At 38.8% G+C, this 14,382-nt stretch overlaps 1 protein-coding gene across 16 annotated transcripts in view; it reads left to right on the top strand.

Annotated features, from left to right (window-relative positions):
* L3MBTL3 (L3MBTL histone methyl-lysine binding protein 3) overlaps positions 1-14,382 on the top strand; it is a 114,396-nt gene that overhangs the window by 53,209 nt on the left and 46,805 nt on the right. For all 16 annotated transcript variants that reach the window (XM_066373263.1, XM_066373262.1, XM_066373261.1 and 13 more), the window contains 3 exons: positions 7,301-7,377; positions 11,440-11,525; positions 13,460-13,570. In XM_066373263.1, the coding sequence (XP_066229360.1) occupies positions 7,301-7,377; positions 11,440-11,525; positions 13,460-13,570 (274 nt within the window). The remainder of the gene's footprint in view (positions 1-7,300; positions 7,378-11,439; positions 11,526-13,459; positions 13,571-14,382) is intronic.

The raw sequence follows: 14,382 nt of genomic DNA, 5'->3' as shown, positions 1-14,382 counted from the left end.
TTTGTTTTAGGTCCATGTGGGGGACACACTTTGTGATTGCTTTGATGTGTCTCTTGATCTCTTTTCTTGTATAGATTCCTACTTCTCTCTCTCTTTTCCTTCTCCTGTAACCATTACTGAAAGAGCCAGGTTGTTTGTCCTGTTGTGTCTCCCACATTCTGGGTTTACTCATTGAATCCTTGTCATAATTGCTTACCAAGTCCTTCTGTTCTTCATATTCCCTGTAAATTGGTTGTTTTGTTTCGTTTAAAATTATCCGTACCTATCTTGAGTGAGTGAACAGATGAGAAAACTGTAAATTTAGAAATGTTGTCAGTCTGTCTCTTCTGAGTGAAAGGTGTGTCTCCCCACCTGTGTTGGATGCGCTGTGAGGGTGTCAGTACCCGCCTGATGACTGAGATCTAGTCTTTTTATTAATGATGAGACTGTAAAGCAATTGTTAGAATATGTGGAAATGAGACTTTTTTGTTTTTAAAGTTCTGATTCACTTAAGAATGGTTTGAGTTTTTTTTTAGCTTTCGCTTGATTTAAACAAAATGGGTGAGTGTTAGTTTAGTTATTTTTGAGGTCTTAGAATAAGTATACAGGGTTTTAAAACTACCAGTTTCTTATTTCATATACAGTGTATTTCCTTTACAAACATACTTTTAGAAATGGTGATGAAGAGGTCTGGAAGAATTTGTCACAGTCCTTTCCTTCTCCAGCTGCCTAGGGGGTAGGAAGCATCCTGCGCTCTTCTTCAGAAAGGATGGAGGGAAAAGAAGTGATCTCTTCTAGCTCCGATTTTATACTTTTATGAGCACAAAATAATCATTTTTAAGATGGAATGTACTTTGAAGATTTACTTATACTTCTAATTATTGACATGGAATTTGATGGTGTTAATTGTCAGAAGAAGAATGCAGTGTATTCTCTTCATCAGTATGCAGTTAAGGCACATTGAAAATTGCTTAAGTGCACTGGAATTTCTCCAGCCTTGTTAAGTATTATGTTCTTTGATCTTTGAATTTTGGAATGGTATCTTTCTGCATAAATTACTTACTTAGGTATGTAATTGAGGTTACAAATTGGATTGCTTTTCCCAATTTAAAATAGTTTGGAAATGAGATCCCTCCCTTTGAATTGGATGGTGATTTTTATCTCTACCTTAGTGGGAATTTAAACACACACACACACACACACACACACACATTTGCGATACTACAGGTTTAGTTGCAATAAAACATTTCTTCCTTCCAAAGAGGGACACTATGTGGGATTTAAATTTATGTAAGCTTGAAATAGTTTTTTATAAAAGGAAAATATATATTAGAATAGGAATAGGTTTACCTCTGGGTTTCCTTTGTACTTCTGTTACTGGTAGTTGGTAGCTGTTTAATTCTAATCTTCTTGACAGTTGTTGTATTTAAGAATAATCTTAAATATCACAGAACATTGAACTGGGAAGGACTTTAAAGAATGGGCTGGAAAGCCATCACAGTGAGGGGGCGGGGTCCTCCCCGGGGTGTGGGCAGCCTCTCTTCCCTCTTACTTCTCCTGGGCTACAGTGAGAGGGAGTTACTCCCTCTTTTCCCCAAGACACTGGGAGGGAATCTAGCTTTTAAGAAATATGCTTTGCAGGTGACCTTGTCATTTGGGAACCGGGAAGGCATGAAAACAGGACTCAGCTGACTATTGAGTTAAAGACCTAGACCAGTAAGGGTGCAGCTTCAGGCATCTTTGAAGTTCAGTCTGGTGTCCCTGAGTCAGGCAAAAACTTAGCAAACAGAAGAGAAGAACTGAGTTAACAAAAACAGAGCAAACAGTGTATTTAAGTGTACTGTGAACTTCTTTTTTGGAAGAGGCGGAGCTCTTTTACATTTATAAATTGAGAGTAATAGTAATTTTATGTGTGTCCTCCACGTAATGATGAAAAGTTGGCAGTGCGTGGGCAGTATCCTTCATTATCATCTGTTGGATTTGGGAAGCTGATGGTGTTGAGTTATAGAAGTGAAAGGAACCTACCCAGGTAGCTCTGCACTGCAGCCCAAGAGGCTCAGGATCTGGGAAGGGAGAGAAACACACCACCACTGTCTCACCTGCAGGGCAGGTGGTGGTTAGTGCTTAATCGTTAGAACCAGCTGCTTGCTGTGTGTCGGGGCGCAGGGCAGGACGGAGTGGCAGACTCACTGGAGAGTTCTTAGGAATGCTTCTTAGAGGACATGGGATTTGTGCCAGACCTTGAAGGATGATAGGAATCGGGACTTAGATGTTGGGGTGGAATTTTCCTGGCCTGGAAAACCTTGTATTTGCCCAGGGTGGAGGTGGGGGAGCAAACAAGGCTGTGTTTGGGGAATGACAGCCAATCTATTCAGCTAAGTGATTTCACTCTGCTAAGCTTTAGGCGCCTCCTTTACAAAAAGGATTATCAATAAATAATACCTATCTCGTAGGATGATGTGAGGATTGAAGTAAGAGTTTTAGAGGCAGAATCCAATTAGCAAAAGGTTGACTATAAGGCAGTAGTCTCCAACCTTTTTTGGGCCAAGGACCAGTTTAATGTCAGAAAATATTTTCACGGACCGGCCTTTAGGGTGGGATGGATAAATGCACAAAATAAAATTATGCGACCGGTGTGAAAACTGTGGTATTTTAAAATATAATTGTCGAACCTACGATATTTATTGGGCTAAGTTAAAGGAGGAACGAGCATGTCCTCATTATTCAGGCTGTATTTAAATTTGTTATTCTGAAAACGTTTCATGTTATTTATTCTTTCTCTGCGGATCGGTACCAAATGGCCTACGGACCGGTATCGGTCCACAGCCCGGGGGTTGAGGACCACTTCTGTAAGGGACATCAAGCAGCTGAAGTTGGGTCCTGAATGTGGAGGTGGACCATTGCTTGAGGGGAGCCCAACTCCAAGGAGGGTTTCCTGCACAGACCAGTCTGAACCTGGTCACAGGCCACACTGTGGAGGGAAGGAGTGGAGATACTAGAGACTGTGGGTAACTGGGGACCCCAGATCCCACTGGAGGGGCTCACCTTGGGGACAAACAGACTCATTCCTGTCAGCATGGAGAAAATGAAGAAATGAAGGTAAAACTAGGGTAATTGAGATGGCATCTTCTTTATCTTTTCCAGGGAGGCACTGGGTTTGTGCAAGTTGGGCTTTCAGCTCGAAGGAAATGCCTAATATTGAAAACAGCTACTATGGGGAATGGGATTGGAAGTGAACCAGGGATAACAGGAGAACTGGATGACTCAGAGTGATGGAGGCCCTGAAGGGTTAGCGCAGAGCAGAAGCCAGGGGAGTATGGCACTGGGCAACAAACTGACGGACTCACGCCCGGACTTAGGGGGGGAGAGGCCAAGCGTCCTGTATTTCTTCAGGAAGCGAAACCGTTTTGGCTTGAAAGAGAGACTGTGATGTTTTCCTCTGTAAGCATCTTGAAATACTTTTTCATCTCTCTGGCTAGATCTGTGGAGCCCAGTGCTGTGTGAATTACTTTTATTTAGCTTTTGGCTGTGCCTGATAAAACCACAGTCTTTCTTTTCAACCCGAGGGCTTGGTGGAATCACTTAACCTCTGTCTATTTCCATAAAATGAGGATCTTAATTAAAAAAAAAAAATCCTCCATTGATTTGAGAGAGGGAGGAAAGGAGGGAGGGAGGGAAGGAAGGAAAAAAAAGGGAGAGATTGGGGGAACGGGGGGGGGGGGAGAGAGAGAGAGAGAGAGAGAGAGAGAGAGAGAGAGAGAGAGAGAGAGAAGCATCACTTAGCTGTTCCACTTAGTTGTTCCATTTAGTTGTGTGCTCATCAACTGCTCCTTGTATATGCCCTGACCGGGATCAAACCCGCAACCTCAGAGCACTGGGATGACACTTTTATCTACTGGGCTACCCGGCAAGGACCCCAAAATGAGGATCTTAATGTCTATTCACTTTATCCTTATATTATAAACACAGATTTTTCATGAATTACTATTTGTATTATTTTCTACCAATCTAGGTCTGATTAGATCTTAGCAGCCTTTATTCATGATTAATTTGCACTTATTTGTGAAATAGACTTTTTTTTTTTCTTAAAGTAGACTTCTTTGGTGATGTATTTAAAAACCCAAAAGAAGGAAAGGAGAGGTGCAGTGATCGAATGTTTGCCAAATTTTTACTATGAGCTATTTGTCCTATTTTCCCTTGGTTACATTTCTGCTTTTGAACACTAGATGGGACTAAGAGATGACTTGTGTAGCAATAGCAGCAGAGGGCATTTCACTTCTGAAGCATTCTACCTTCTGAATGAAGTCGTATCTGCTTGTTGAGAGTATCAGTGAACGAGACAAAAATAGGGCTGTTTTTGGTTTTTCCATTGATATGGCTTCCAGTGTTTATTTTAAATGGTGACTTCGAACAATATTTAGATAATGTTAAAACCTCATCATTATGTAAGATTCAGGTAGTACAGGAATGCATGGTCAAAATATGTAACAGTATTTTCCATTATTACAATTTATAGAGAAATCTAATAAAAGTCAGAAGAATTACTAATGTCTGATGCTCTTACTTTAATCACCACGAGCCTGGCAGATAATTATAAAAAGTACTTGATACTTGTATTAGCTTGGGAAGAAAAAAAACTTAAACAAATGTTACAATTTGTTATTTTTTTTTAATTTTAAATGAGCCATATCTGAATTAGCAGCTGTCCCTAAAATAAAAATGTTCCTAAAATAAAGGCAATACATCATTACTAATAATCCATAAACAAATGATTGTCTAGGAAAAGAACAGCATAGCTGGAAGTGGAGTTTCGTAGTTTTGTTTATACAGTTTGTAACAATGCACCTTATGGAATTATGTAGTACAGTATCTTTTATGAAAATATATGTTGTAAGGAATATGTCAGTTGATGCATGAACTTGATGTTGACCTAACAGTGCTTGTTTTTCTTTCGCATTCCTAAAATGCCACAAACATATACATGTAATCCTAATACAGATTAGGAGAGTAACAGTGTGGGAGAGGATGGGTAAGAAACAAGTGAATAGAAGAAGAAAGGAAGAAGGCTTTAATTATATTTAAAAGTATTTTCTTCTTCTTCTTTTTTTTTAAGTGAGAGGTGGGGAGGCAGATACAGACTCCCGCATGTGCCCCAACTGACCAGGATCCACCTGCAAGCCCCCTACTGGACGATGCTCTGTCTGTCTGGTCCTCTGCTCTGTAGCTTGGCAACCAAATTATTTTAGTGCCTGAGGTAGGGCCATGGAGCCATCTTCAGCACTGGGGGCCAACTTTGCTTGAAGCATTCCAGCCATGGCTTCAGGAGGGAAGGAAAGGGGAGGGGGAATGGTGGAGAAGCAGATGGTCGCTTCTCCTGTGTGCCCTGGCTGGGAATCGATCCCAGGACTGCCACACACCAGGCTGACTCTCTACCACTAAACCAAACTGGCCAGGGCCTAAAGGTATTTTCTACTAAAGTAATTTTGAGAAAAATCAGCGTTTAGTTCAGGTTACATAAACTGACCTGTTACTCTTCAGGGTTGTTCAGTTACAAAGGTTGATTTGGAAAGTGATGACTATATGTTAATGTCACTCACTTAAAACTTTTCTTAGTAAGTACTTTATTCTTACTACTTGTAAGACTTTTATTCACCAGAAACTCCAACCATGTTATCTTTCTGGCTTTCTATCTTTTAGTTTCTCATCTAAAGGTCTGTGTTGAGATTTCTGTTCTTTTAGGAAAGACTCAGCAGTTCTATAAAGCAAATCTGGACTCCTTGGCATCCTTAGATCAACATTTCCTAAATTGCATTCTGCAGAACGTTAGTGTTCCACATGATGTTAATAGGTTGCCCATCAAAGTAGCATTTCATAGTGAAATATCTTTAGGAAATGCTGGGTTAAGCCATTTGACACTGGTTTGTTTATAGTATAACTTCACAGTTTAATATGCCAATGATGTATTCTGTAAATCTCTAAGAGGAGATTTAGTATTTTCCTGAAATATTTTGACCCTGATTTTTTTTTCTTTACTTCATTATGCCTATTATCTTTGAGAACACAGATGGAAAATATTCTACCAACTTTTTTTCAAAAAAGATATTAATTGTAACATGCCTCTAGATGCCTCTGTATTTTAGAATACAGTTGTAACTACTCCTTGGCATATTGTATTTTTCTGGCAAAACCCCAACCCTGGTTGCATCCAACTTCCGGTCAGCTGTATGTGTGCCTGGGCAGTTGAACAGAGCTGGAGAAAGATACAACGTGCTGATTGGTCTGTTCTCACCTTCATGACTTCTCACCTCGCGTGGGCCCTTAGTTCTGCACCATCATCCTGTGGCAGATTTCTGTCTAGTCTTCCAGACCGCTAAATTTTACTGTTTCTTCCCCCTCAGATTTTTCACACCCCCTTTCCTATTCTCCCTCTCAGCTGTTATCCGTGCTTCCCATTTCATTGGGAGAAAAGACACGGGAGAGACATCTGTATGCTTCCAACCTCTTGTCTGCTGGGTACCTTCCTGATCTCTGCCCACGGGCGGAACTTTCTCTGTGGAACTCTAACTGTGGATGACGCACCCCTGCTCTCGTGCGAGGGTTCCATGCCCTGTCTGAGTCAGAGCCCTCTTCTGCACCAGTGGGCCATCCCTCCCTGTTGAAGTGTTCCTGCCAGTACGCAAGGGGAGCAGGGCTGTTTGGTTTGATAGCTGTTGTAGTCCTAGCACCTAGAATGGCTCTGATCATGATGATTGCTCAGCATCTATTTCTTGAATAAAGGAAGTGGTATTTTCCGTCTTTCTAAAAAAGCATTGTGAAGTCATTCTAAACTTACAGTTTGTAAAACAGTACAGAGAATTTCCGTATGTGCCTTACCCAGCTTCCCCTAAATATTACCCAACTTATTACAAAACAACAAAAACACTTTTCCTTTTGCTATCTGATGTCTCACGTCTCTGCTTCCTTTTAAAACAGAACTACCGAAACATGTTCTCTGTACGAGCTGTCTCCATCTTTTCTTCTTTTATTTCTTGAACCCACTTTGATCAAGCTGTTGCCCTTTTCGAAACCCAACTCCACCAAAACAGCTCTCGTTAAGGATACTACTAATGACCTTTACGTTGATAAATGCAATGATCAGTTCTTGGTATTGATATATTGGATGAATGAAAGGTCCCTTGGTCTAGCGATTTTTTTTTCCCAAATGAGATATTTTATACTAAGGTATTCACCATCTCTGATTTTGTTTTTTTGTTTTTTACTTTTACTAGTATTTGACAATGCATCCTGATAATCACAATTTTTAAATTTATATACTTTACAGGTGTGAAGCATCTAGTCCACACATTCATCCAGTTGGTTGGTGTAAAGAACATAGAAGAACCCTTATTACTCCTCCAGGTTCGTATTTATTATATGCCTAATATTATTCATATATGTCAGAAGTTGTTAAATATTTTCTGTAAAAGGCCATGTAGTAAATGTTTTTGACTTTGTAGGTCTTATGGTCTCTCTGACAACTCTTCAGTTGAGATGAAACACAAAAGCAACCACAGACAGTGTGTAGATGCACGAGCATAGTCGTCTTGCAATAAAACTTGATTTGCAAAAAGAGGCAGCTAGCCTGCAAATAATAGCTTACTGACCCATGCTGCCCCAGAAAATATATAAGCACTGATTTAATACCTGATGGTCTCAACTTTTGTCCTCTTTGGAAAAATATAGGAGGATCTGCTTTAAAAGATCTGTCCTTTCTCAGGTTGAAGTTCATTTATAGCTAGACGTTATAGCAATACACATTCAAATATCTTGTCTAACCACGGACGTATGTAAATTGTCTAAGGCTTTGATGAGGGTAGAAAAATGGACGTATGTGACAGCACTTGTGGGCGGAGCCTAGGGCATCCATGGCAAGGGCAGTTCTGTCCCTCGGAGCATAATGTTCACATTTAAGTGAGAACTTGAAGCTTCAGGGGGTTTTTCCTAGGCCAGAACTCACACATAGACTTATCCTTTTTCTGTTATGATTCCTGGTTCCAAAACAGATTTTTCAGCTTGACGCTGTTGCCTGAAGTTTCCAGGTACTTCAGCTGTCGGCTCTGGCCCTGTGCCTTCTCAACGTATTCACGCTCTCTTTGACAGGGAACAGTATAACTACCGATAAATAGTCTTGTTTATGTCCATTTGCACTTGTCTTCATCTGCTAAAGAACAGATTCTGTGGCTTCATCATAACTAAGACTTAGAGTTTCTGAGCACTGCTATGTCAGGTGCCGTGAGTACTGCCGACGTGCAAAGACAGGGGCTTCAGCTGACACTGCATCACTTGGTTGTGGTGGTTACTTGTGGATAGTCAGGTGAGGAATGGAGGCTACTGTTATCACAGGATAAGGATGGCTCCTTCATTTGCTAGAAGCTGTTGGGTGGATATTGCCCACAGCATGTAAGTAGCAGAGCCTCAGCTTGGAGCCTCAGATCGTTGTCTCATTCTATCCTAACACTCATTCTATCCTAACAGCCGGTTTCATTTTTAGACTTGCCCTCGGTTCCTTATTTACTGTGTCTCAGTGAATGTCTGGGCCTTCACTCCAGGGACCAGCCATTCCTGTGATGAGTGAGGCAACTCCCTTCCACTTCTGAGTTTTCTCCTATGTTTAGGGACGAAACACTAAGTCCTGTACTGATTTACAGAGCTGTTTTGAAGATGAAAGAATATTTATATAAACCATAAAGTGTTAAATCTAGGTATTAATAGTTTGTTGGCCCAGGTGTCATGCTGCTTGGAAGACTTCTAATCAATTCTCTTGTGTCCTGTGACATATATACTGTTCGAAGCCAGTGAGTGATGATTGCCACCATCACCATCCAAATTGCTGTGAGGATTCCTTTAGACTTCCTCATTTGTTATGATCTTACATTTTTCTATAGCACTTTTTTGTTCATGACCAGGGATCTGGTGAATAAACAGGACCAGTAAACCAGAGAGTCTTGGTTGTGTCTGCACCGCACTGGGGTGGGCACCTGGGAAGGTGTGGTGTAAGGCATTATTCCTGACTTCTGAGGCGAGACAAGTAACCAAGTCATCGGTCGCCTTTCGTGGACTTTTATAATGCAGTCGAAAAGAAAAATATATAGCTTTTGACAAATTAAGAAAATACAGAATTGCATGTTAAAAAGTTTCAAAGATGACAATGTGAATATATACAGTGCCACTAACTATGTACCTAAAAATAGAGTAAAGGTAAATTTTATGTGATTTGCATTGTAACACACATGCACATGCTGTTCGTTTGTTTGTTTTTTAAATCCTTCCAAATAACGAGACTGGTTTGCAGGGCCTGTGCTGATGTTACTCTATTCTTAAGCTCCATGACAAAAAGGGTGTTCTTTTTCGGTCCCTTTTTGCTATGGACAGATTCCTGGCTTGATCTCTGATGTTGTGTCTGAAAAGAAGGAATCCTAGTCACCTGGTCTCCCTTGCTGGCAGTGTCTCTGTTCTGTCTAATCATATAACACATCTATTCTTTCTCTAAAATTAAAGTCTTCATGTCTTTTAAAATGATTTTTATTTTGAATTATCCATATTATATATTACATTTTTTTTAAAAAATGCTTAGAGTAAAGATAGAGATAACCACTGTTACCTCTCTTAGTTTAGTTGTTAGCCATTGTGTTTTTCTAGAAAAACTTTTTTGGCTCTGTGTACACACATACATGCATGCACAGTCAGCTTTAATATTATTTAACTTGCTCAAGATGTGGTCCTTAGAAATACGTTGTGAAATGTTTGCATACACAAAAATATTTGCATATTGACTCTCAAAAACTTTTATTTTGAAATGATTTTAAATGTACAGAAAATCTGCAAGAATAGTACAGAACTTATCTATACCTTTGAACCGCTAGACCCATTCAAGTTTATCTGTTGTACCAGTGATGTCATTTACAGCAAAAAGGCTCGGGCGTTGCCCTCCGGTGTTGTATCCCTGGGGTCCCCTCACTTAGGCTCCCCTTGACTTTCATAACTTCAGTATGTTTGAGGATAACAGATTAGTCTGTTCGTTTTCTAGAATGTTACTTAATTTCAGTATGCTCAGTGTTTTTTCATAATTAGACCCAGGCTGTGCATTTTGGGCAGGAAACCAGAAGTCACGCTGTGTTCTCCTTACAGCCTTCCAGGTGGCACGTGATGTCAGTTTGTCTTTTTTACTGTTTGACTGATTTTTACCATTAATTGATCAAGATGGTGTTTCCTAGGCTTCTCCACCGATGTAGTTTTTTTCCCTTTGGTAATTAATTAATAAGTATTTTATGAGGAGATACTTTGAGACTGTGTAAATACACTGCACTTCCTTGTGTCACTCACTAATTTTAGCAACTGTTGATATTTCCAGTATGAATTATTATTCTGAAAGTTACTAACTGGTAATTTTTCTAATTCTATTAGTCCTTGTACATATGAAGTTGATACTATTATGCAAAGAGGAGCTTTCTCACCTTCCCATTTATTTAATTTATAGATATCATTGCAGACCCCATAGATTATTAATGTCATTGATGGGTTATAATTCATTACAAGCATTATTTTCATGTGTAGATTTTCTCCGGTTTGGCCAGAGGGAACCCCTTTAAGCTATTGATAGTTTCTATATCCTTTTACATGTTCTTAAAATTATTATTGAGCCCTGGCTGATTGGCTTAGTGGTAGAGTGTCGGCTGGCGTGTGAGAGTCTGGGGTTCGATTTCCGACCAGGACACACAGGGAAGCGCCCATCTGCTTCTCCACCCCTCCCCCTCTCCTTTCTCTATCTCTCTCTTCCCCTCCCACAGCCAAGGCTCCATTGGAGCAAAGTTGGCCCCGGGTGCTGAGGATGGCTGCATGGCCTCCACCTCAGGCACTAAAATGGCTCCAGTTGCAATGGAACAATGCCCCAGATGGGCAGAGAGCATCGCCTCCTAGTGGGCATGCCGGGTGTATCGTGGTCAGGTGCATGTGGGAGTCTGTCTGCCTGCCTGCTTCTCACTTCAGAAAAATACAAAAAAAAAAAAAAAATTATTGAGAACTTCCTACTTTCTGGCACAGTTAGGCTTATCTTATACTTTACTTGCCTCCAACCCTGAAGTCAGCCATTTTTTCCAGTCTGCATGGTTTTACTAGAGAAGAATATTTATGTATTTACTAGAGAAGAATATTTAGAAAGTAAGATCTGGACATTAGATGTGCTCACTGCTAATAGGGTGTTGCTGTTTCCAGCTTCTCTGTGGACATAGGAAATATATAAATATTTAAAAATTTATATTTATTTTTATGTCATTTATGTGTAAGTAGTTTAAAGATATGTGTAATATGAACATAATAACTTCCTACATTATAATGATAGCATTTCATAATATAATAGGTCGGTTTGTGGTTCTCACTCTCATTTAGGTTGAACCTGATAGGATTTACTTTTTTCTTTCTTAGGTTATCCAAATGTGAAACATTTTTCTTGGGATAAATACTTAGAAGAAACCAATTCTTTACCTGCTCCTGCAAGAGCTTTCAAAGTGGTGAGAGAATACAGTATATTTTACAATATTTGATTAACTCGTGTGGTGATAATGTTCACTCAATGAGATTTAAGAACAGAAAAACGACTGGTGAATGGGAATAGGAATGGGTGGGAAACAGAAGACCAAAATGATGTTTCTGAATTTTTATAATTTTGAAAATCAAAATTATTTCTTAGGTTTTTGTTGTTGGCATCTAAAAACTACTTCCATTTTGGACTTTAACTTGCCTTGGAAAATAATTCTGTTTGAGTCAGTGTGGACTGTTTCTTGCACAGCAAGCTTCTCTTTTCCAGCTAGATATTCTGAAAGACCAATCAGGACGGACATAGTGTCCTGATGAAAATTTTATCCAATAATTCCTTTAAATTTGTTTATGGTGAGCTGAGATACTGTTTTTATTTGGTTGCTATAAATTAGCATGTTTAATTACCAAAATTCAAGATTATCTGCTTTTATGTTACCTTTTTCTAAACCTGGTTCATTGTTTCTTATTTAATCTTATAATAAGATTCAAAGTAGACCTCATTTCTGTGTAAGGGAATAACAAGAAGTGAAATATATTTTTTAAAAATTTTCTGTCTCAAACTATTTTATAATTTTTATTTCCAGTGAATTTAAAGGAAAAGATATGTTAAATATTTTTAATGTAGTATAATTAGTCTATTATAAACATTTTTCTTTGAATTATCCTTTTGTGTATAAATTGCAAGGGCTTTTCAGAATTAATTGGTAGGTATGAGCTCAAATATACAAAAAAAATGTCAGATTTTTCGAGAAAACATTTTACATGCAAAAAGCCATATTGAAGAATATGTATGATTCCATCTGATAGTAAAATCAATTTAAAATAGAGTAATATTTAGAGTTATGCCATATTTCTTAATTTTTTATCTAATTAGACCTGTACAAAGAGCTGCGTTGCACCTTGCTTTGAACTGGATAAAATTACATCAAGATTAGTCTACATCAAGGGTCGGGAATCTTTGGCTCACGAGCCAGATATGGCTCTTTTGATGGCTATATCTGGCTCACAGACACATCTTTAATAAAAAGAATAATAATGTTAAAAATATAAAACAATCTCATGGATTACAATCCATTCATTTCCTACTGCTCATGTTCATGGTTGTGCATGGAATTACATTTTAAAATATGTGGCGTTCATGGCTCTCTCAGCCAAAAAGGTTCCCAACCCCTGGTCTACATGTTTAATATTACATTGGGATCAGAGAGAAAACTAAGATTTCCCAATTTTGGCTTTTACACTTAATTTTCAGAGCAACACTTTTATTATGCCTATTTTATAGAAGAGAGATGTGAACTTCAGAAAATTTAAAATTGCCTTGCCTTCAGCTACCTGTAGATTTTTCAGAGGTTTATAGTTTTCTGCTGAGTATTGAGTTATTGGTCCGCATTCTCATTTCTGTTCTTACTAGAGTGGTTCTATCTTGCATGTTTGATTGCTAATATTCTTCTTTAAAAGATACCTTCTGCTTTATTGCATTAATTATCACCTTTGATCTTTATGTCTTAATTCTGCCATTTTAATGTTCTTTCTTTTTAGAAATAGTTTTCATGCTTGATTTTTGCCAGGTTACCTCCAATTAATGAAAAGAAAATTCTTGTATTCCCTATGGCTAATTAAATACCCACAATAATTTGAATTTCATTTTAAGATCTTTTGCTTTCTGTTTGCTCCTGTAGGCTAAATGGCCAGGCTGTTTCTGTTGCCTACAGGTTTGGCAATGTGATGTGGGATTGTGGTTTTGATCAGGCGGGTGAGATCCAAAGCCACTCTTGGAACATGAGAGTGCGAAAGGCTGGTTTTCTAAGTAGCTCATCTTTTTACTTTTTATTTTTTTAATTATATTTTTGTACATAGAGCCCACATTCTCTTTCCCTGATCTCACTAAAATTTTCTGTTCTGGCAGAAACCTCCACATGGATTCCAGAAAAAAATGAAGCTAGAGATCGTAGACAAAAGGAACCCCATGTTTATTAGAGTGGCAACAGTTGCAGACACAGATGATCACCGAATAAAAGTAAGGGCTTTCTACTGTGGTTTTGCTTTGCCTGTTGTTACAAGACTTCTTGGATGGAAACGTTAGCAGGTCTTTCATTTGTGAAGTCCTATAATTAGTAAAACCACAGGATATACAGTTTAAGTGGCTCTGCATCTTCGTAAGCCAGTATTTATCCAGTTTTTCTTAATCTATAGAAGTTTTCTCTTTAATCATGACTGATTTTTAATATGTCATATCTACTTACTCTACACACACACTCAAAAAAGTAAAAGTCAGCCTGACCTGTGGTGGCGCAGTGGATAAAGCGTCGACCTGGAAATGCTGAGGTCGCCGGTTCGAAACACTGGGCTTGCCTGGTCAAGGCACATATGGGAGTTGATGCTTCCAGCTCCTCCCCCCTTCTCTCTGTCTCTCTCTCCTCTCTGTCTCTCTCTCCTCTCTGTCTCTCTCTCTCTCTCTCTCTCTCTCTCTCTCCTCTCTAAAAATGAATAAATAAAAAAAATTAAAAAAAAATAAGGGGAAAAAAAAGTAAAAGTCAGTCATAATTAAGAGGGGGCTTCTTACGTAGATAATAGATTTCCTCTGAATAGAATAACTCTACAGTCTGTTCTTTTTCAGAAAATTTAAAGCTAATGTTATTTTATGGGGTATGATAGATTTAGACTTTTCATAAGACTATCTTGGCTTTTAATACCAAAAAAGTAAAGAAAAATAATTTTAGTAATAAAATCAGTTTTTAGTTAAGAGTTGGACTGATAAAAGCCAGATGCTGCTCCTGATGTCCCAGAAGATGGCCCAGCTTGTCAGGTCTGAGCCCGAGCAGTGAAAGG

Source organism: Saccopteryx leptura, chromosome 3, assembly GCF_036850995.1.
Source record: "Saccopteryx leptura isolate mSacLep1 chromosome 3, mSacLep1_pri_phased_curated, whole genome shotgun sequence".
In the NCBI taxonomy this organism is placed as follows: domain Eukaryota; kingdom Metazoa; phylum Chordata; class Mammalia; order Chiroptera; family Emballonuridae; genus Saccopteryx; species Saccopteryx leptura.
Note: the sequence above shows the minus strand (reverse complement) of the source record. Positions and strands in the feature narration are given on the sequence as shown.